We start from the raw sequence: 24,311 nt of genomic DNA on the forward strand, positions 1-24,311 counted from the left end.
GCTGCATCTACCAGAACACTTCTGCTTCTGCGCTTCCTCCAGCAGCAACGCATCTTTCACCTGTGTCTCGAGAGAGGCGGATCGATTTTGCTTTTTTTTTTTTTTTAATTTTTTTATTTATTTATGATAGTCACAGAGAGAGAGAGAGAGAGAGAGAGAGAGAGAGAGAGCAGAGACATAGGCAGAGGGAGAAGCAGGCTCCAGGCACCGGGAGCCCGACGTGGGATTCGATCCAGGGTCTCCAGGATCGCGCCCTGGGCCAAAGGCAGGCGCCAAACTGCTGCGCCACCCAGGGATCCCCGATTTTGCTTTTTACAGCTTCTCCGGAAACAATCCATGCCAGGGTCCTGTGGTCACGGTTCTCGGTGAACCGCCTGCGGTGGATTAGGACTCTGGCTTTGTAGGGGTGAAGGATCCCGGAAAGCTAGGGAGCTTAGGCTTGCTCCTCCACAGCCGCCAGTCGCCTGATCTGCAACCAGGGTGCCCCCCACCCCCGCCCGGGTCCTCCTGCAGGCTCTCGCCCCGTCCCAGGAACACCTGTGAAGGGCTTTCAGGTGAGCGGAAACTCCGCGGCTGAGGCCGCGGCAGGGCTGGCCCCACGGCTGTGCCCTGGGCAGTTACACACCCACACTGAGCGGGTCCTTATGCTTGATTTAATGCTCGGCCGGCATCATCTTGAACTCTTCCTTGTTCAGCAAGGTTTCCCACATTTTTATTTAGCACCAAGACCCACAAATAGCCAGTCCCATTCCAAAGTGATAGCATAGCCCACCCCTTTAAAAATGTTTAAAATCTGGGGCACCTGGGTGGCTCAGTGGGTTGAGTCTGCCTTTAGCTGAGGTCATGATCTCAGGGTCCTGGGACTGAGCCCCGCATTGGGCTCCCTGCTCAGTGGGGAGCCTGCTTCTCCCTCTCCGCCGCCTGTGCTCTCTCATGCACTCTCTCTCTCTAATCAATAAATAATCAATAAATCAATAAATCTTTAAAAAAATGTTTAAAATCTTCCCTGGGTTTTTCTTATCCGCTTGTAGAACCCCCACAATTCTGTCCTGTTCTGCCAAAGGGAAGAACGTGGGGGTGTCCTGGCTCTCCTGGGGGTGGATTACCCCTCTCTGGAATTCAGGTTCCATGGATTCTTTGCAGCCTCAGCAATCTGAGGCGCAAAGAGGTTATGATTTTGTATAGCATCCAGCTGTTCCTTGTTAGATTGAGAGAAACATTCTTTGCAGCTTTCATGAGCCTAAGCAGAAATCCAAAACTGCTGCATGGTTTGGAACTTGTTATTTTTAGGATCTCAGTTTCAGCTGGTAGAGCAATTAACTGATTACGACTAGTTTTCCGCCTCCTCCTCCCCCCTCTGCCCCGCCTTTTTTTTTTTTTTTTTTTTAAGATTGTATTTATTCATGAGAGACACAGAGAGGCAGAGACCCAGGCAGAGGGAGAAGCAGGCTCCCTGCGGGGAGCCCTATGCGGGACTCCATCCCAGGACCCCGAGGTCACAATCAGGCGACCGCCTTCTGCTGGGGTCATGATCCCAGGGTCCCGGGATTCAGCCCTGTACTGGGGCTCCCTGCTCAGCTGGGAGCCTGCTTTTCTCTCTCCTCTGCCTCTCCTCCTGCCTGTGCTCTCTCACGCTCTCTGTCAAATAAATAAAATATTTAAAATAAAAATAAAGTATATTTAATCCAAAATTATATATATATAAAAGGAATGTATGGTACAAATAGAAAAAAAATTGTAAGATGATATATTTTAAACTAATCATACCAATAATCCCATTAAATTTAAATGGTTTAAATACCTCAGTTAAAGACCGAGTGTTAGATTGGATTTAAAAATAATGCCCAACCAGGGGCACCTGGGTGGCTCAACAGTCAGGCATCTGCCTTTGGCCCAGGGCATGATCCTCCATCCAGATGGAGTCCCATGTCGGGATCCCTGCGTGGAGCCTGCTTCTCCCTCTGTCTGTGTCTCTGCCTCTCTCTCTCTCTCTGTGTCTCTCATGAATAAATAAATAAAATCTTTAAAAAATAATGCCCAACTAGATGCTGTCTAAAATAAATAATGGTAATAGATAAATAGCCCCCAAACCTACAGCTAACATGAAATACCGGTTGTCTTACCTAATGCAATAGGAAACACATAAGAAAAGCTAAAGGGGCGGCGCCTGGCTGGTTTAGCACATAGAGGGTGTGACTCTTGATCTTGGGGTTGTGAATTTGAGCCCCACGTTGGGATTAAAGTTTAATTAAAAAAAATAAAGATTGTGAAGGAAAAAATAAAAGCTTTGTATTCATGAAAACATGATTTTATAACAAAAAAATCCAAAGTATGTATGTATGTATTTTAGAGAGGGGGAAAGGGCAGGTGGAGGAGCAGAGGGAGAGCGAGAATCTCAAGCAGATTCCCCACTGAACACAGAGCCCGAGATGGGGCTCAATCTCACAACCTTGAGATCATGACCTGAGCTGAAATCAAGAGTGATGTTTAACCAACTGAGCCACCCAGGCACCCCTAAAATAATTTTTGGTAAGTATAAGAATTAAGTGCCTCTGGTATGGCTACTGGATACAGGCACAATATGTATTTTTAAAAATCACATTTCTATTTATTATCAATAAACAATTGGAAAATAAATGGAAAGAAAAGGGTCATTGACAACATTTTAAAAAATATTATTTATTAGAGATACAGAGAGAGAGAGAAGCAGGCTCCATGCAGGGAGCCTGACGTGGGACTCCATCCCCAGTCTCCAGGATCACACCCTGGGCCGAAGGCGGTGCTAAACTGCTGAGCCACCGGGGCTGTCCGACAACATTTTTAAAAAAGATTTTATTTATTTACTCATGAGAGACAGAGGCAGAGGGAGAAGTGGGCTCCCTTCAAGAAGCCCAATGCGGAACTCGATCCCAGATCCTGGGATCATGCCCTGAGCCGAAAGCAGACGCTCAACTGCTGAGCCACTGGTCGTTGCATCCCGACAACACTCTAAAATCCAATATATGGCAGGGCGCCTGGATGGCTCAGTTTTTTAAGCGTCTGCCTTCTGCTCAGGTTGTGGTCCTGGAATCGAGTCCCACCTTGGGGCTCCTTGCTCAGCGGAGAGCCTGCTTCTCCCTCTGCTCCCCACCTCCCCGCTTGTGCTCTCTCTCTCTCTCTCTCTCTCAAATAAATAAATAAAAATTTAAGAACCATCAACTATATGGCAGGAATTCACCAAATATTAATACATTGTTGAGAGAAATTAAGAAAGACTTAAAGGAGCTATGTCATCTTCATTGACTTATGCTACGGCACATTGTGAAAAAGTCTATTCTCCCCAAAATAATAGAGATGCAATACAATCCTGGTGAAAATCTCACTAGGTTTGTTTGTTTATTTGTTTTCTCCGGGTGTGAATATAACAAGCTGATTCTGGGATCCCTGGGTGGCGCAGCGGTTTGGCGCCTGCCTTTGGCCCAGGGCGTGATCCTGGAGACCCAGGATCGAATCCCACGTCGGGCTCCTGGTGCATGGAGCCTGCTTCTCCCTCTGCCTGTGTCTCTGCCTCTCTCCCTCTCTCTTGGTGACTATCATAAATAAATAAAAATTAAAAAAAAAAGCTGATTCTAAGTTGTTTCATTGTAAAATATTTGTCACAAAATTTATCATTTTAGCGATTTTAAGGTATTCACTTCCGTAGCATAAGGTATATTTACAATAATTTGCAACCATCACCACTATTTGCAGGACTTTTTCATCATCCCAAACTCTATACCCATTAAATAATAACTCATTACCTCCTTCTCCTTTTCCCCTGGGCATCGTAATCTCTGTTCTACTTTGTGTCTCTATGAATTTGCCTATTCTACGAATCTCAAGTAAGTGGAGTTATACAATATTTGTCAATCTGTGTCTGGTTTATTGCACTTAGCATGTTTTTAAGGTTCATCCATGTTGTAAAATAAATCAATTTCCTTTTTATGGCTGAATAGTATTGCACTGGATGTTTATACCACATTTTGTTTATCCATTTGTCTGTGGATGGACATTTTGGTTGTTTCCACCTTTTGGCTATTGTGACTAATGCTGCTAGAGACATTGGTACTTAGTGTATTCTTTATAAGATTTAAATGAGGGATTCAACTACTTTAATGGTGAGATAAGTATTTAGGCTGCATTTATTTTTAAGTCAGTTCCATAAGGTCAAGATACTCTAGTAGTTTGCTCATTGCTTCTGTTTTCAATTTATTGGCAAATATTATTCATAGACTCTCTTAATTTTTTTTAGCCTTCTGTATCTTTTATTTTGCAAATTCACAGTTTTCTTTGTGCCCCCTTCTCTTTTGTGTTTTGTTGGTCTTCAAGGACCAACTTTCCTTCTGTTGCTCTTTTCTTTGGATACATACATACATACATTTATTTATTTATTTATTTGTATTTTATTTTTTATTCATGAGAGACACAGAGAGAGAGGCAGATACATAGGCAGAGGGAGAAGCAGGCTTCCTGCAGGGAGCCCAATGCGGGACTTGATCCCAAACCCTGGGATCACGACCTGAGCCAAAGGTAGACACTCAACCACTGAGCCACCCAGGCACCCTGGAAACTATTTTTTTTTTTTATATTTGCTCCAATCTTTTACTTTGTCTGGAGTCAAAAACACTTAGGTCATAATTTTCAGCATTTCTTTTATTACAATACAAGCATTTAGTCATAAATTTTCCATTCATAGTTTGGTTGCATTGCGCAAGTTTTATTTTGTTCTGTAAATAATTTCACTAAGGTATAGTTTATATATAAAGATTTCCCATTTCAAGGGTACAACACAAGATTTTTGGGGATGCCTGGCTGGCATGTGATTACAGCATGTGACTTTTGATCTTGGAGTCATGGGTTCAAGCCCCATTAGGTGTAGAAATTACTTAAAATCTTCAAAAGAAAAAAGATTTATAAGGAATGCAAACTGGTGCAGCCACTCTGGAAAACAGTATGGAATTTCTTTAAAAAGTTGAAAGTAGAGCTATTTTACAACCCAGCAATTGCACCACTAGGAGTTTACCTCAAAGGTACAAATATGATCTGAAGGGACACCTGCACCCCAAAGTTTATAGCAGCAATGTCCACAATAACCAAGCTATAGAAAGAGCTCAGATATCCACTGACAGATGAATGGATAAAAAAGTGTGGTATTTATATGCAATGGAATATTATTCAACCATCAAAAAACGAAATCTTGCCATTTGCAACAATGTGGATAGAACTAGAGGGTATTATGCTAAATGAAATAAGCCAGTTAGAGATGGATAATTATCATATGATCTCATTCATATGTGGAATTTAAGCAACAAAACAGATGAACATAGGGGAAGGGAAAGAAAAATAAAAATGAAATCAAAGAGGGAGACAAACCGGGCAGCCCGGGTGGCTCAGTAGTTTAGCCCCTGCCTTCAGCCCAGGGCGTTGATCCTGGAGACCCAGAATCGAGTCCCATATCAGGCTCCCTGCATGGAGCCTGCGTCTCCCTCTGCCTGTGTCTCTGCCTCTCTCTCTCTGTGTCTCGAATGAATAAATAAAATTTTTAAAAAAAGAGGGAGACAAACCATAAGATATTCTTAATCATAGGGAGCAAACAGGGTCACTGGGGAGGTGGGGGTGGGAGGGTGGGGTAACTGGGTGATGGGCATTAAGGAGGGCATGTGATGTGATGAGCACTGGGTGTTATGTAAGACTGGTGAATCACTGACCTCTACCTCTAAAACTAATAATATACTATATGTTAATTGCATTTAAATACAATAAATTAAAAATATTTTAAATAAATTTACCAAGAGAAATAACTATGACCATAAATCAGTTTTAGAACACTTTCATTGTTCCAATAAGACTCCTCATGCCTATTTACAGTTGCTTCTCATTCCCATGGCCAGCCAAGGCAACCACTAATCTCCTTCTGTCCCTAAATTTATCTTTTTTAGGTATTTCATATTAATGGAATCATAAATATGTAGTTTCTCATGTCACCAGCATGCTGTGAAGGTCATCCATGTTGTAATATGTTTCAGTTCACTCTTTTTTACTAATGGTACTTTATAATTGTATGAATATAACATTTTAAAAAAGATTTTATTTATTCATGAGAAACACACAGAGAGGCAGAGACACAGGCAGAGAGAGAAGCAGGTTCCACACAGGAAGCCGGATGCGGGACTCGATCCTGGGACTCGGGGATCATGCCCTGAGCCAAAGGCAGATGTTCAACCACTGAGCCACCCAGGCGTCCCTGAATATAACATTTCCGTCTATCCATTCAGCAGTTGGTGGACATTTAGATTATCTCCAGTTTTCACCTGTTACAATTAATGTTTTTTTTTTTACAGTTAATGTTTTTTTATTATTTTTTTTACAATTAATGTTTTTATAAATATTTTACATACTTGTCTTCATGTGAACATTTATCTTAGTTTCTCTTGGGTAGATGTAGGAGTGGAATTGCTGGGTCATAAGGTAATTTTATACTTAAGAAGCTGCCACATTTCCCAAAGGGGCTGTATCATCGTACATAAGAGAGCTCCAATTTCTCTACATTCACAACTTTTGTTATTTTTTTGTTCAAGTATAATTAACATACAGTGTTATATTAGTTTCAGATGTACAATAGAGTGATTCATAAATTCCGCATATTACTCAATGCTCATCAAGATAAGTGTACTCTATTTTTTTTTTTTTTTTAAGATTTTATTTAGGGCAGCCCGGGTGACTCAGCGGTTTAGCGCTGCCTTCAGCCCAGGGTGTGATCCTGGAGACCCAGGATCGAGTCCCACATCAGGCTCCCTGTAGGGAGCCTGCTTCTCTCTCTGCCTGTGTCTCTGCCTCTCTCTGTGTGTTCATTTATTCATGAGAGACACACACACAGGCAGAGACACAGGCAGAGGGAGTAGCAGGCTCCCCATGGGGAGCACGATGTGGGACTTGATCCCAGGGCCCCAGGATCATGCTTGGAGCCAAAGGCAGATGCTCAACCGCTGAGCCACCCAGGCGTCCCTAGTGTTTTCATTTTCTTTGGGTAAATACCGAGTAGTGGAATTATTGGCTTACATGGTAATTCTATGTTTTTAAAAAAGATTTTATTTATTTATTCATGACAGAGGAAGAGGCAGAGACACAGGCAGAGGGAGAAGCAGGCTCCATGCAGGGAGCCCGACGTGGGACTCCATCCCTGAACTCCAGGATCACACCCTGGGCTGAAGGCAGCGCTAAACCGGGGAGCCACCCAGGCTGCCTGGTAATTCTATTTTTTAAAAAAATAGATTTTATTTATTTATTTGACAGAGAGAGTGAGAGAGCATAAGTAGGAGGAACATCAGGCAGAGGGAGAGGGAGAAGTAGGCTCTCTGTTGAACAGGGAGTCCAACGCGAGGCTTGATCCCAGGACCCTGGGATCATGACCTGAGCCAAAGGCAGACACTTAACTGACTGAGCTACTCAGGTGCCCTGGTAATTCTGTTTTTAATTTTCTGAGGAATTGCCATACTGTTTTCCACAATGGCTGTACCCGCTTGCATTTCCATCATTTCCTTTTTCTTCACATCCTTGCCAACACTTACTTATTCTGTTTTTTAATTTAGCCATGCTGATAGGGTTAAGGTTTAAGACAGGTATCTCGTTGTAGTTTCGATTTGCATTTCCCTAATGGTAAGTGATGATTGAACATCTTTTCATGTGTCTGTTGAACATCTATGTATCTTCCTTGGAACTATGTCCATTTGTATTCTCTGCTCATTTTTAATTTGATCTTTTTTTTTTTTTGTAATGAGTTAAGTTCTTTATATATTTTGGATATTAACCTCTTATCCTAGATATCATTTACAAATATCTTCTGCCATTCAGTAGATTGTCTTTTTGCTTTGTTGATAATTTCCTTCACTGTGCAAAAGATTTTTGGAGTAGTCCCAATAGTTTATTTTTGATTTCATTTCCTTTGCCAAAAGAGACCTATCTAGAAAAACGTTTCTATGGCTGATGTCAAAGTTATTACTGCCTATGTTTTCTTCTAGGAATTTTATGGTTTCAGGTCTCATATTTAGGTCTTTAATCCATTTTGAATTTATTTTTGTGTATGGTGTAAGTGGCCCAGTTTCATTCTTTTGCATGTAGCTGTCCAGTTTTCCCAGTACCATTTGTTGAAGAGACTTTCCTTTTCCTATTTTTTTTTTTAGATTTTATTTATTTATTCATGAAAGACACAGAGAGCGAGGCAGAGATATAGGCAGAGGGAGAAGCAGGCTTCCTGTGAGGAGCCTGATGCAGGACTCGAACCCAGGACCCCAGGATCATGACCTGAGCCAAAGGCAGACACTAAACCGCTGAGCTGTCCAGATGCCCCTCCTTTTCCTATTGTTGCATCTTCTGTCATAGGTTCACTGACCATAGAATCATGGGTTTGTTTCTGGACTGTATTCTTTTTTTTTTTTTTTTTTTTTTTTTAGATTTTATTTATTTATTCATGAGAGACACAGAAAGAGAGGCAGAGACACAGGCAGAGGGAGAAGCAGGCTCCATGAAGGGACTCAATCCCCGGGGGTCTCCAGGATCACACTCTGGGCTGAAGGTGGCGCAAAACTGCTGAGCCAACCGGGCTGCCCTAGACGCTCTAGTCTATTGATCTGTGTGTTTGTTTTTGTGCTAATATCCTCCTGTTTTGATTAGTACATCTTTGAAATCTGGGATTATGATACTTAAGTTTTGTGCTGCTTTTTCAAGATTGATTTGCCTATTTGGAGTCTTTTGTGGTTCCATACCAATTTTACAGTTATTTGTTTGATTCTGTGAAAAATGCTGTTGGTAGTTTGATAGGAATTACGTTAAATTTGTAGATTGCTTTGAGTAGTAGGGACATTTTAACAATATTAGTTCTCCCAATCCATGAACATAGATATTTTTCTATTTATTTGTGTCATCTTCAATTTCTTTCATCATTGTTTTATTACAGTTTTTTTGGAATACAGGTGTTTTACCTCCTAGGTTAAGTTTATTAAGTATTTTATTCTTTTTGATGCACTTGTAAATGTTTTTTTTTTCTTAGTTTCTGTTTCTGCTACTTCATTATTAGTGTATAGGAAGACAGTGGATTTCTTTTTTCTTTCTTTTTAAGGATTTTATTTATTTATTCATGAAAGACAGAGAAAGAGAGAGAGAGGCAGAGACACAGGCAGAGGGAGAAGCAGGCTCCACACAGGGACCCCAATGTGGGACTTGATCCCGGGCCCCAGGATCAAGCCCTGAGCTGAAGGCAGATGCTCAACTGCTGAGCCACCCAGGTGTCCCATCTTTCTTTCTTTTTAAGTAGGCTCTGTGCCTTAGCATGAGCTTGAGCTCCCAACCCTGAACTAAGACCTGAGGTAAGGTAAAGAGTCAGATGCTTAACCAACTGAGCCACCCAGGCACCCCTGCTGTGGATTTCTGTATATTAACACTCTATCTTGCAACATTACTGATTTCACTTATGAGTTCTAGTAGTTTTTTGGTGAAGTCTTTAGGGTTTTCTATATATAGCATCATATTATTTGCAAATAGTGAAAGTTTTATTTCCTCCTTACCAATTTGGATGCCTTATATTTCTCATCTGATTGCTGGGCTAGGACTTCCAGTACTATGTCGAATAAAAGTGATGAGAGTGGGCATCCTTTCTTGTTCCTGATCTTAGAGGAAAATCTATTTTTCCCCATTGAATACAATGTTAGCTGTGGGATTTTCATATATGGCCTTTATTATGTTGAGGTATATTTCCTTTAAACCTATTTTGTTGAGAGTTTTTATCATGAATAGATGTACTTTGTTGAAATTTTTTCTGCATTTATTAAAATGTTCATATGTTTTTTATCCTTTCTTTTGTTGATATATCAGATATATCATGTTGATTGATTTGTGAATATTGAGCCCACCCTTGTAATAAATAAATCCCTGTAATAAATAATTCCCACTTGATTGTGGTGAATGATTTTTAAATATTTTGTTGGATTCAGTTCACTAACATTTTGTTGAGGATTTTTGCATCTATGCTCATGAGAGATACTGGCCTGTAGTTCTCTCTCTCTCTCTCTCTCTCTTTTTTTTTTTTTTTGTTAGGACTTTATCTAGTTTTGGTATCTAAGTAATTCCAGCCTCAGAATTTGGAATCTTTCCTTCCTCTTGTGTTTTTTTGGAATAGTTTGAGAAGTATTAAGTCATATTTAATTGTTAGTAGAATTCACCTGTGAAACCATCTGGTCCTGGACTTCTGTTTTTTGGGAGTTTTTTGATTGCTGAGTCAACTTCATTGCTTAGTAACCTATCTGTTCAAATTTTCTATTTCTTCCTGATTCAGTTTTGGAAGGAAATTTATTCATTTCCTCTAGTTTGTCCAATTTGTTGGCATATAGTTTTTCATAATATTCTTATAATCCTTTGTATCTCTGTGGTGTCAATTGTTATTTCTCGTCTTTCACTTCTTTTATAAAAGATTTTATTTACTCATGAATAAAAGAGAGAGAGAGAGGCAAAGACAGAGACAGAGGGAGAATCAGGCTCTTCACAGGGAGTCCAATGTGGGACTTGATCCCTGGACCCAGGATTATGCCCCAAACCAAAGGCAGACACTCAACCGCTGAGGTACCCAGGGTTTCATTTCTGATTTTATTTGAGTTCTCTCACTTTTTTTTTTTTTAATGAGTCTCACTAAAGGTTTATCAATTTTGTTGATCTTTTCAAAGAACCAGCTCCCAGTTTTATTGATCTGTTCTATTGTGTTTTTAGTTTCTATTTCATTTATTTCTGCTCTAATTTTTATTATATTTATCCTTCCACTGGCTTTGTTTTTTTTCTAGCTGCTTTAGGGGTAAGGTTAAGTTGTGTTTACTTAAGATTTTTGTTTCTTTTTTTTTTTTAATTTTTATTTATTTATGATAGTCACACAGAGAGAGAGAGACAGAGAGAGGCAGAGACATAGGCAGAGGGAGAAGCAGGCTCCGTGCACCGGGAGCCCGATGTGGGATTCGATCCCGGGTCTCCAGGATCGCGCCCTGGGCCAAATGCGGGCGCCAAACCGCTGTGCCACCCAGGGTTCCCGATTTTTCTTGTCGGGAAGGTAGGCACATACTGCTGTAAATTTCCCTCTTAGAACTTCTTTGCTGCATCCCAAAAATTTTGGACCATTGTGTTTTCACAATGTTACTTGTTTCAAGATTGTTTTTGTAATTTTTTTAAAACTATTTATGTATTCATGAAAGACACACAGAGAGAGGCAGAGACATAAGTACAGGGAGAAGCAGGCTCCCTGCAGAGAGCCCCGTGTGGGACTCGCCAGGACCCCGGGATCATGCCCTGAGCCAAAGGCAGACACTCAACCACTGAGCCTCCCAGGCGCCCTCCTCAGCTCAAATTAGAAGCAACTCACCAGTAACCCTCTGTTCTCTGCAGTTAAGAGTATGTTTTCTGGTTTTCATCTCTTTTATTCTTTCATGTTTATCTGTTTTGTTTCTTAAATTACGCATAGGAGTGAAATCATGTGGTACTGGTCTTTCTCTGACTTATTTGCTTAGCATTATACTCTCTAGCTCCATCTGTGTCATTGCAAATGGCAAGATTTCATTCTTTTTTTTTTTTTTAATTTTCATTTATTTATGATAGTCACACAGAGAGAGAGAGAGAGAGAGAGAGAGAGAGAGAGAGAGAGAGGCAGAGACATAGGCAGAGGGAGAAGCAGGCTCCATGCAGGGAGCCCGATGTGGGATTCAATCCCGGGTCTCCAGGATCGCGCCCTGGGTCAAAGGCAGGGACTAAACCGCTGCGCCACCCAGGGATCCGATTTCATTCTTTTTATGGCTGAATAATATTCCACTATCTATCTCTAGGTATATATAGATATCTATATAAAGAAGAGGTGGTATATGGGGCATCTGAGTGGCTAAGTTGGTTAATCTCTATCGGTAGAGAGAGATAATGGAATATTATTTTATATATATAAATATATATAAAACCCTTTTATTTTATTTTTTTATTCATGAGAGACACAGCGAGAGAGAGGCAGAGACATAGGCAGAGAGAGAAGCAGGCTCCATGCAGGGACACTGATGTGGGACTCGACCCCTGGGACTCCAGGATCATGCCCTGGGCCGAAGGCAGGCGTTCAACTGCTGAGCCACCCAGGCATCCCTTTTTATTCTTTTAAGTAAGCTCCACCCTGGGTCTGAGATCAACACCTGAGCTGAGATTATGAGTTGGATGATTAACCAACTGAGCCACTCAGATGCCCCATATACCATTTCTTCTTTATCTATTCATCAGTCAGTGGACATGTGGGCTCTTTCCATAATTTGGCTATTGTTGATAATGCTGCTACAAACATCGGGGTGCATGTATCCTTTCAAATCAGTATTTTTGTATCCTTTGGGAAAATACCTAGCAATGCAATTGCTGGGTCATAGGGTAGTTCTAATTTTAACTTTTTGAGGGACCTCCATATTGTTTTCCAGAGTGGCTGTACCAGTTTGCATTCCTACCAACAGTGTAAGGGTTTCCCTATCTCCACATCTTTGCCAACATGTTGTTTCCCATGTTGTGATTTTAGCCATCCTGACAGGTATGAGGTGGTATCTCAGTTTTGATTCGTAGTCCCCTAACGTTGAGTATCTTTTCATGTGTCTGTTGGCCATGTGCACATCTTCTTTGGAAAAATGTTTGTGGGGCAGCCCGGGTGGCTCAGCGGTTTAGGGCCTGCCTTTGGCCCAGGGTGTGACCCTGGAGACCTGGGATCGACTCCCACATTGGGCTCCCTGTGAGGAGCCTGCTTCTCCCTCTGCCTGTGTCTCTGCCTCTCTTTCTGTGTACACACTCTCATGAATAAATAAAATCTTTTATTTTTTAAAATATTTTATTTATTCATTCATGAGAGACACACAGAGAGAGGCAGCAGCACAGAGGGAGAAGCAGGCTCCCCACAAGGAGCCCGATGTGGGACTCGATCCCAGACCCCAGGATCACTCCCTGAGCCAAAGGCAGACGCTCAACCATTGAGCCACCCAGGCATCCCTAAATAAAATTTTTTTTTTTTTTTTAAAGGAAAAATGTGACTTTTGCTCTTTTCTTAACTGGGGATAATTTGTTTTTTTGGGTGTTGAGTGTGTAAATTCTTTATAGATTTTGGATACTAACCCTCTATCAGATACGTCATCTGCAAATATCTCCTCCCATTCTGTAGGTTGCCTTTTAGTTTTGTTGTTTCTTTTGCTGTGCAGCTTTTTTTTTTTTTAATATTTTATTTATTTATTCATGGGAGACACAGGAGAGAGAGAGGGAGAGAGAGAGAGAGAGAGAGAGAGGCAGAGACACAGGCAGAGGGAGAAGCAGGCTCCATGCAGGGAGCCCGACGTGGGACTCAATCCCGGGTCTCCAGGATCATGCCCTGGGCCAAAGGCAGGCGTTAAACCGCTGAGCCATCCGGGCTGCCCGCTGTGCAGCTTTTTTATCTTGATGAAGTCGTAATATTCCATTTTTGCTTTTGTTTCCCTTGCCTCTGGAGATGTACCTAGTAAGAAGTTGCTACAGCTGATGTCAAAGAGGTTGCTGCCAAGGATGGGGAGGGGCAGAGGGAGAGGAAGAGAGAGTGGAGCCTGATGTGGGGCTCGATCTCATGATTCTGAGCTGAAATCAAGTCAGAAGCTTAATTGAGCCACCCAGTTGCCCCTCTATTATAACAATCTTATTAAAAATACCTACATCTTTGACTTAATAATAGAGTTGAGGGCAGCCCTATAGTTGGATTTTAAAAAATCAAATTTGGCCCTCTTTTAACTAGAGAACTCTGTCCATTGTTGTTACTCTATCATCTTGTTTTCTTCTATAGACTTAAATTTAGTTGTGTCTTCCACCCTCCCACTCACCCTCAACATTTCCTCCTCCTACTTGGAATTTATATTATACGCTAGTAATGGTGCTATTAGTATACTACTTCTACTAAATTTTCTTTTGGAGATTAATTTCCTCTTCTTTCTAAGCCAATGGATAAAAATATACTTTGGCTTTTAAGAGTCTTCTAAGCTACAGAACATTCTACAGTTTTAGTATATACTCCATACTTGAATATATTAACACAAATTACCTAATTTTTTTTAAAAAAGATTTTTATTTATTTGAGAGAGAGAGCACAAAGCAGGGGGAGCTGCTAAGGGAGAGGGAGAAGCAGACTCCATCCCAGGATCCCAGGCTGAGCTGAAGGCAGATGCTAAACCGACTGAGCCACTCCAGGTGGCCCACAAACTACCTATTGAAATGATGTTTAGAAATAAAAATTGTTTTTATGGTCTATAAGTTACGATCCTACTATTTGAAGTTTTCTTCTGAATATAAGCCTTATACAAAGAATATTATTATACTTAAATTATCTCAACACAACTGTTTATCACAGGTTAAAAGGTTTTATTTTTTTTTATCAAGTGTCAAAATAGCAGAACTTTTCATTTAAAGTGTACCACAGTAAACCAATCTGTTTTTGTTTAAAATGGAAAGTTTATTTGCTCAGTACACCAAATAGGATGCAAGCACTGTCATGACAAATATACAGAAATATGCAGATCAACATAAAACAGTAATTTAGTTTAAATGAAGGGAAACCTTTTAAAATGTTATGACAACATACTCCCAAGAATCTTTTCTTCAGTTAATTTAACTATACATTTCAATAAAATAAAGGGTAATGGATTAAATGGAAGTTAGCTTGTGAATTTTTCTTAAAAATAAAACTCCAACTCTATCAATCCATGCCAGTTAAACACTATAACTAAAATTTCCAAATAAGTGCAAAAGAAGATGAAGGAGTTAGTTACCTTTTTTGCTTGAACAGTCCAGAGGAAAATGGTTACTACAAATACAGCAGGCAAACTGTTAAGACTGACCGATCTAGAACATAGTGTACTAAATTTCAGTCTCAAATTGTGCTAAATGCTCATCATTAGTATGGCACATTTTGGTCCATGATATGGTTTAATGCCAAGACAGATCCCAATTTGTTACAGAAACACATACATTACTGTTGCTTTTTTTGTTTTGTTTTTAAATATATATATTTTAAAAAGCCAGGTATACTTCCACATACAAAGGCAAGTTTTTCCCAGGAGAAATTTACAGGAAGTAGTCTGGGGTGCGCCGGGTAACATGAGGCTCTCCACGACGAGGTGCTGGGTCAAACTGAAGGCTATAAATAGGAAAAAAGAAAGCAAATAGTTAAAGGACTTGAATTTGCAAGCAATCAAAGAATAAGACACTGTAGTATAAAGAGCAGTACTGATTTCCACTTTTATCATGTTTATGACTGGAATGACCCTGGGCCAGTCGCTGCAGGTGTGTTCTTCCATAAAACTATCTCCCAAAGATTCAATGATGAACCTCTTTTATCTGTTTTAACTGAAACAGATAAAATGTCTGGTTCAGTGCCTGGCATAAAAGATTTGCAATATAATTATCAGTTGAATAAAAGTTGTGAAAATAGCCATGTCTGTTTTCTAGACTTCAGACAGAAAGCATTTAGTCTCTCATGATTAAGAATGATTAGGGGTGCCTGGTGTCAGCCTCCCTGGTTGGTGCAGAGTCGGCTTCTCCCTCTTCCTCAGCCCCGACCCATGCTTGTGAGCTCACTCACTTTCAGATAAATAAAATCTTAAAAAAAAATTCACGTATTAATACATGTTCCAGTTTTCTAGTTTTATTCCTTTGTGTTTGGAGAACATATTTTGTATGACTTCAATATTTGAGGGGCAGAGGGAGAGAAAGAGAATCTTGAGGAAGCTCCATGCCCAGTGTGGAGCCTAAGGTGGGGCTTGATCTCATGACCTTGAGGTGACCTGAGCCAAAATTAAGAGCTGGCTGCTCAACGGACTGAGCTACCCACACATCCCTCAATATTTCTAAATTTACTGAGGCTTGGTTGATAGCCCAGCATATAGTCAATCTCAGAGAATGTTCCATGTGCATGTGACAAAATCATATTCTGGTACTGTTGGGTGCAGTGTTCATAAATGTTTATAGTACTTCTCAAATCTTCTATGTCACTGGTGATCTGACTGAAAGTGCAATAAAGTCTCCAACTCCAATAAAGTGGAATAAAAGTCTACTTCTCTCTTCAATTCTGTTCATTTTCGCTCCATAGTTAAGTGCATATGTTTACAACTGGTAATTCTCAACGTATGACTCATCATTGTGAAATGTCTTTATGTCTAGTAACAATTTTTACTTTGAAATCTATTTTGTTTAATTATTAGTATAACCAGTTCGGCAGTCATGTGGTTGCTATTAGCATGGTATATCTTTTTTCACCTAATTTACTTTTAAACCATTTGTTTTTAATCTAAATTATGTTTTCCGTAGCTATCAAAAGCTGGATCTTAAAAAACAAAACAATCTGATCTTTGCCTTTTGACTGCATTACTTAAACCACTCACATTTAATATTGATATGACTAGATTTATACCTGCCATTTTCTTTTCCTGTTTCTTGATTCCCACTTTAACTGCTTTCTTTCTTTTTATTAAAAGGATATTTTCTAGTGTGCCATTTTAATTTAATAACTTCAGTTATTTTTCCTAAATTATTGTATTACTAGTTGCGCAAGAACTTAACTTACGGAATACTACTGCAGATTTATAAATTCTAGTGAATTAAAGAGAAATTTGTTCCTATATAGTATCTGATGTTATGTTATAACCCCCAAAAGGCAGTTAGAATTACTATTTCATACAACCTCATGCCCTTACAGAAGTTGAGAAAGGAGAGCATGTGTATTCAAATATTTTGTTATATTAACCTTCTCATTTTTATTCATATTCTTCTTTTGGATTCAACTTACCAGTTAAGAAACAACAGTAATTATAAATGACAGTATAATTGCATTTTCCTAACGGATTTAAAAACCAGGGGCATATGGGTGCAAAAACAATATGCACACATTTGTAATACAGCTGAATTTCTAAGAAACAGAGTACACAAAAGAAGAGTCAAGAAAAGCCTTCCTGGGATCACATCAACATGACTGTGCACATATTTTAGCTATACCCACACAGGAACAATTAGAGTAGCATTTAGGGTATTCTTATTTTTTTCTTTTAAGATTTATTTATTTATTCATGATAGAGAGACAGAGAGAGAGACACAGACACAGGCAGAGGGAGAAGCAGGCTCCATGCCGGGAGCCCAACGTGGGACTCGATCCCAGGACTCCAGGATCGCACCCAGGGCCAAAGGCAGGTGCCAAACCGCTAAGCCACCCAGGGATCCCCAGGGTATTCTTCTTTAAGAAGATTGATATTCATTCATTCATTCATTCATAAGAGAGAGAGAGGGGGGCAGAGAAGCAGGCTCCCCACAAGGAGCACGATGCAGGATTCGATCCCAGAATCACACCCTTAGCCAAAGGCAGATGCTCAACCGCCAAGCCACCCAGGCACCCTGCATTTAGGGTATTCTTGAAAACATTTCCAAGTCACATACAGACTATGCTGCGTCAAATAGTTTACCCTCCAAATTCATGTCTGTTCAGAATCTCAGAATGTGACACTATTTGGAAATAAGGTCTTTGCAGATGTTATTAAAGTGAGGTCATACTGGATTAGGCTGAGCCTTAAATTCAATCTGGTAGTATCATCATCCCCCTCCCCCCCTTTTTTTTAAAGAGAGGAGGGTGAATGGGGGAGGGGCAGAGGGAGAATCTCAAGCAGGTTTCACGCTCAGCATGGAGCCCAACATGGGGCTCTATCTCATGACCCTAATCATGACCTAAGCCAAAATCAAGTCAGTGGCTTAGCCAACTGAGCCACCCAGGTGCCCCATCATTCTGATGGTATCTTTACATCTTTACAAGAAGAAACATAGATACACAGGGGAGAGTGCCATTTGAGGACAGAAACTGGAGTGATGCATCTATATAAAACAAGGATTGTAGGAGACACCAGAAGCTAGGGGGAGGGAAGAAAGGATTCTCCCCTAGAAACATCACCCTGCCAACACCCTGATTTCAAACTTCTAGCCTCCACGAATGTGAGAATTAATTCCATTTAACACACCCACTTTGTGGTAATGTGTTACAGCAGCCCTAGGAAACTAATACATAGATTAATCAACAAAAGGGTATAATCCTCAATGATACTAGGGGCTAAAACACAATCTCTAATCAAATACTGTCTGAAGAAGTTACTCTGACCCAGGAGCAAATCCTAGGAAGTCAGGCTTAAAATCCCAATTACATACATCTCCGACAGTCTGGAAAAGGACACTATGTGCATCCTTAAAGTTGAACCCTCTCAGAATTAATCAAGCGAGGAGAATTCAAGGTACTAGTGCTTGGTTGAATTGTGAACCAAAATGTGAATTTCTTCAACTTTGATGGCAACTTCTTAGCCATATACATTCTTAGTGGTCTCACTAGATTAGGGGGAGCCCTTATTATTTTTTTTAAAGATTTTATTTATTCATGAGAGACAGAGAGAGAGAGGCAGAGACATAGGCAGAGGAAGAAGCAGGCTCCATGCAGGGAGCCTGATGGGAGACTCAATCCCAGGACTCCAGGACCATGCCCAGAGCTGAATGCCCAACCGCTGAGCCATCCAGGAGTCCTGAGCCCTAAAATTTTAATGACCAAAGAAGCTTGAGCACAACCTCTGACCAAAAAGTGGCTTGTGCCACCCAGAGGGAACCTCTAAATAACTGTTTAGTTAACAGAAGCTTACAGATTAAAACCAGAGAAAAATCTGAGCAGGGCCCAGAGCAGACTGACTCTGGAGTAGCTTCTATACAAGGGATCTGGAAAGATGGGAAGGGAACAGGTGGTGGCTCAAATTCCACAGATGCTGGCTGTTACTACTGAAATTTATTATCATTATTTTTAAAATATTTTATTTATTTGTTTATGAGAGACACAGGGAGGCAGAGACACAGGCAGAGGGAGAAGCAGGCTCCACGCAGGGAGCCTGATGTGGGACTTGATCCCAAGACTCCGGGATCACACCCTGAGCCAAAGGCAGATGCTCAACTGCTGAGCCACCCAGGTGTCCCTACTACTGATATTTAGATTTTCTAAAATAAGTGTTTCTCTATGGGCTGTATGCATTTAGGACAACATTCAGAAACCTACAATAATTGTTTAAAATAACTTTTTCCAGTTAAGTGATTGTTTCTGTTGGGGAGAGGGTTTGGCACGTTCCTCACGCCACTATTACAGAAGCAGAAGAAGCAGAAATCCTCTAATTTTAATAATGTACATTTAACTTTTTCCTTCTAAAAGCAATTATATACAATTACATTTTTTTTCTGTTACTTACAAGGAATATTTTAAAGTGTCATCTAATTCCATGATAGCAGCCTGGTTCCCACAACGATAACAGTAATTGGGTGCACTGAAAATGGTAACCACATTCCGATCATGACACCAATTGTATCCCTGCAGCATTAAGAAAAACACCAACATTTCACTATAAAATCAGACTCCTGACATGGGTAAATTTAGAAAACTAAATTCAGAAATCACAAATATTCTTGGTGGAAATGTAGTCTTCTATGCTGCCTTAAATGGCGTTCATCCTTAACACTACACACCTCAAAAAAAAAAAAAAAAAAAACAAAACAAAAAAAACACACACACACTACACACCTCCAATGAACCTCCAGTTGAATATTAACTGCTGAGCACAGGGTACTGCGACATGGAGCTCAGTAATAGTGTTGTTTTATTTAAATCTATGCTTCAGGTCTTGGCTAGAATATGTATTAAAATTTCTCCCACCATGATGGAAGATTTAATTTTTCCTTTTATCAGTTTTTGCTTTATATATTTTCAACCTATTTATTACTAAGTAAACACAAACTCAGAATTATTTCTTCCCTAGAGAACTGGACCAATTTTCATCAGTAATGACCTCTTTCTATATATACTCTTTATCTTAGAGGTATTCTGATGAACACTATTAGCTGTATTTTGGAAAGTTACCTAATTGATATTCCAATATACCATTTCCCCTCTACTTATAGTCTGTAGTGTCATTAAGTTTTAATTTTTATTTATGTTTTTCATTATGTTTTAGATTCATCCCAAGTAACAGCTGAATTTTTATTATCTAATTCAGAGTCTCAGTATTTTTAAGGAAGTAAACATTTTCATCCATTCACATTTCTTAGGATTACTGATATGATTATGTTTACCTTTACCATATGAATTTATATTCCTTATTAACCATATATTCCATTATTAACTCCTCATGCCACAATTGGGTTGAAGTTTTCTCTAACATTTTGAAGCTATTCTCTGATTTAAAAGAATAAAAATTCTATTTATATTCCTTTAGTATTTAAAAAATACTAAGCTGACCCTAATATGATGCACTGGGGAGAATATCACATCATGCTGTGGTGTGCCTGCCCAAAATGCATACCCCGAATCTTAAGGAAACATCAGTCAAACCATAAATGGAGGATATTTCTACAAAATAAAATCAAAGAACTGTTCACCGAACAGAGAAAATCCAAGGAATTATTTCCATATCAAAAGAGACTGAATGTAGCATTCAGTCAGATCCTGGATTAGATTACACAAGCATACACACGATTACGTTTTTTCCAAACAATAATGTTAGTGAGATACTAAAAAAATTCAAATGAAGTGTTTAGATCATAGTATTATATGAACGCAAACTTCTAGACTGTGGTAATTATACTGTAGTAACTTGAGAATATCTTTATGTTTGCAAAATACACATGGAAACTTGGAGGTAAAGAACCATGTCTGCAATTGACATTCAAATTGCAATTGACTAGGACTTTCCCCTATTTGCTAAAACCAGCTCAATTTTTTTCTCCTTTTGTTTAGTTAATAGGGAGGAATGTTTCATGAAGCCTTATTACAGAGACATAGATCTATTTGAAATAAAAATCATCATCATACCTCCATTACAAGTTGGTGAGCTCGAGAAACCAGTGTGAGACCATTGGCGTGGTTAAATGTTTCAGAAATGTCTTGTCCAAATGTGTAGCCAGCACCACGAGGTGAAATACCCCACCCACCACGATCATCTGGATCTGACCACAACAGATCACACATTGGGCCCTGGCCAAGAAAATTAAGTACATGTTAGACATTTTTAACAGTCAAAAAAAAAAAAAAAATTTAACAGTCAAGTTTAACCAATTTAGCTTTACCACAATGTGGTTATATTTCTTTCCTTTCAAAATTAAAACTAAGTTTACCTCATGTGGAACTTCTTGTAAACGATCCAAAGCTCTGATATGATCCAGTGTATCTATGGATGGAGAGAGGCCACCGTGGAGGCAGAATATCTGTTTGTGAATAAAAAAAAAAAAGTTTTAAATGCTGAAAGTTAATTCAGAGTAAAATAAATGGTTACAAAATATAAATCTTTAAAAAATTGTAAATCTTTTTTTTTTTTTTTTAAAGATTTTAGTTATTTATTCATGATAGATAGATAGATAGAGGCAGAGACACAGGCAGAAGGGAGAAGCAGGCTCCATGTCCGGAGCCTGACACGGGACTTGATCCCGGGACTCCAGGATCGTGCCCTGGGCCAAAGGCAGGCGCCAAACCGCTAAGCTACCCAGGGATCCCTGTAAATCTTTTTTTAAGATTTTATTTACTCATATGAGAGAGAGAGAGAGAGAGAGAGAGTGAGTGAGCAACACGGGCAGAGGGAGAAGCAGGCTCCATGTAGGGAGCCTGATGTGGGAACTCAATCCCCGGTTTCCAGGATCAGACCCCGGGCTGAAGGTGGCGCTAAACCACTGAGCCACCCTGGCTGCCCCTAAAAATGTAAATCTTGATAGCTCTTCTTTTCAAAATAGAGTTTAATAATATTCACTGTGGAAAATTTCTCTTTTTTTAAATTTTTATTTATTTATGATAGTCACACACACACACAGAGAGAGAGAGAGAGAGAGAGAGAGAGAGGCAGAGACACAGGGAGAGGGAGAAGCAGGCTCCATGCACTGGAAGCCTGACGTGGGATTCGATCCCAGGTCTCCAGGATCGCGCCCTGGGCCAAAGGCAGGCGCTAAACTGCTGCGCCACCCAGGGATCCCCTCTGTGGAAAATTTCTAAAATATTTTGTAGTGTTTCTTCCCCCTTCTCTAGTGAATAGGATCTTTATTCTTGGGATTCACCATTACATTTCCTGCTAACACGTAAGTTTTGTTGCTTCTCTTACAGCAAAGACACTACCAATTCCTGTTATTGGCTCCAGTAGCTTTTCAGCTTTCTTAGAGTTCTGAGTACATAATCATGTTGTTAGCAAAATATTTCTTAATTTCTTCTCAATGTTTATACATTTTAATTATTATTTTTTAAAGATTTTATTTATTTATTCATGAGAGACGCAGAGACACAGGCAGAGGGAGAAGTAGGCTCCATGCAGGGAGCCCGACATGGGACTCGATCCCGGGTCTCCAGGATCATGCCCTGGGCTGAAGGTGGCGCTAAACCACTGAGCCACCCACGCTGCCCCATTTTAATTATTTTTATTGCTCAGTGCACTAGCAAGAATTTCTAAGACAAAACTGAAAAATACATTGTTTTGTATGTTTTGGGTAAAATATCTATCCCCAGACCCATCCTCTGATAGTAATGTCTTATTTCTCATTCTTAGTGGTTTTTGGTGGCCATTTTTTTTTTTAAGATTTATTTATTTGAGGGAGTAGGGGAAGGGGCAGGTTAGGACACACAGAAAAGGTTATAATCAAATTCTGAATGGATCTATTATGCCTATGACAATTCTGGGCTTTTATGCAGTTTAGGAACTGTACAGTTGTACCATAGGTTATATATTTATTTTTTGGTACCACATGTTTTATATTTAAAGTTAAATTAAAAAAAAAAAGTTAAATCAGTTCATGTTCACAGTGATTATGTTAGAAACTGGGATAATAGAAACTTGCACAATTTTCTTATATTTCTGAATGTTTTACAGTATGTCTATAATACTCATTACAGGTGGAAACAAAGCATGTACTTCTTAATAGAGATGTAATATACAATATTACTGCTTGCAATTACCATGAAAACAGGAATAAAAAGTTATTAATGGTAACCAGCAAACACTGTATATGTATGGAACTAGTTTATTTATTTATGTATTATTTTTAAAATATTTTATTTATTTATTCATAGAGACAGAGAGAGAGAGGCAGAGACACAGGCAGAGGGAGAAGCAGGCTCCATACAGGGAGCCTGACACGGGACTTGATCCCAGGTCTCCAGGATCAGACCCCGGGCTGCAGGCGGTGCTAAACCGCTGCGTCACCAGGGCTGCCCTGGAGATAGTTTTAAAAAACAGCTTTGCTTTATTAATACTGTACTTCAGGATCTTAAGTATTTATTTATTTATTTATGATATTTATCTGTAACAGAAAAATCATATTGACAAATTCTTTGGCCGAAACATTTACACACATATCTGAGACAAAAGGGAACTCTGCCGGTCACAATGTACATAAAACTTATCCTAATTCACTATTCTGAGATTTTAATTAGAAGGAAAAGAGGCAGAAAAAGCCAAGGAGATGCAGAAATCATGTCATGTAAATCTAAACCCTAAATTACTAATCGAAAATCTTTTCTTTCATTCCTCCCCCACCCACCAAACAAGCGGATACACACCTGTCCATCTACTAAAGCTGTAAGTGGAAGATAATCAAATAGATCTGTGAAATATTTCCAAACATTGGCATTTCCATACTTTCGTAGACATTCATCGTAAAAGCCATATACTTGGGTAATTTGTCGGCTTTCATGGTTTCCTCTCAATATTGTAATGCGTTCTGGATAACGCACCTGCATGAAGAGCAAAAGAAATTCATGGTATAAAACATATTTTTACTAGAATTACATTAAGCACATTAACAACTTTTTTTTTTTTAAGCACATTAACTTCTGACCCAATTCTTTATTTTTTTTTTTCTGACCCAATTCTTTAAATGTTTATTTTGTGTGCTGTTACATTAAATGTTAATTCTGTTTCAAAATTAAAAATTTTCTCATTATTGACTGACCTTCAAAATATTTATAGTCCTTCTTCATTTCTATTTATACCACCCTCACTGGAACCCTTACTAACTGATACCTGCTATTATAATAAAATTGTATCTGATTCTTGGTCTTTTTTTTTTTTAATTTTTATTTATTTATGATAGTCACAGAGAGAGAGAGAGAGGGGCAGAGACATAGGCAGAGGGAGAAGCAGGCTCCATGCACCGGGAGCCCGACATGGGATTCGATCCCGGGTCTCCAGGATCGCGCCCTGCGCCAAAGG

The 24,311-nt window shown here is 39.5% G+C and overlaps 1 protein-coding gene across 1 annotated transcript in view; it reads right to left on the bottom strand.

Annotated features, from left to right (window-relative positions):
• Positions 1-14,503: 14,503 nt before the first annotated feature.
• The window catches only part of PPP2CB (protein phosphatase 2 catalytic subunit beta), a 33,977-nt gene continuing 24,169 nt past the window's right edge, over positions 14,504-24,311 (bottom strand). Inside the window, exons 3-7 of the mRNA XM_077849063.1 lie at positions 23,660-23,833; positions 21,241-21,330; positions 20,939-21,100; positions 19,323-19,441; positions 14,504-15,208 (exon numbers count right to left, since the gene is read on the bottom strand). Coding sequence (XP_077705189.1) covers positions 15,136-15,208; positions 19,323-19,441; positions 20,939-21,100; positions 21,241-21,330; positions 23,660-23,833 — 618 coding nt within the window. The 3' untranslated portion in view covers positions 14,504-15,135. The remainder of the gene's footprint in view (positions 15,209-19,322; positions 19,442-20,938; positions 21,101-21,240; positions 21,331-23,659; positions 23,834-24,311) is intronic.

The sequence above is a fragment of the Canis aureus genome, chromosome 15, assembly GCF_053574225.1.
Source record: "Canis aureus isolate CA01 chromosome 15, VMU_Caureus_v.1.0, whole genome shotgun sequence".
NCBI lineage: Eukaryota > Metazoa > Chordata > Mammalia > Carnivora > Canidae > Canis > Canis aureus.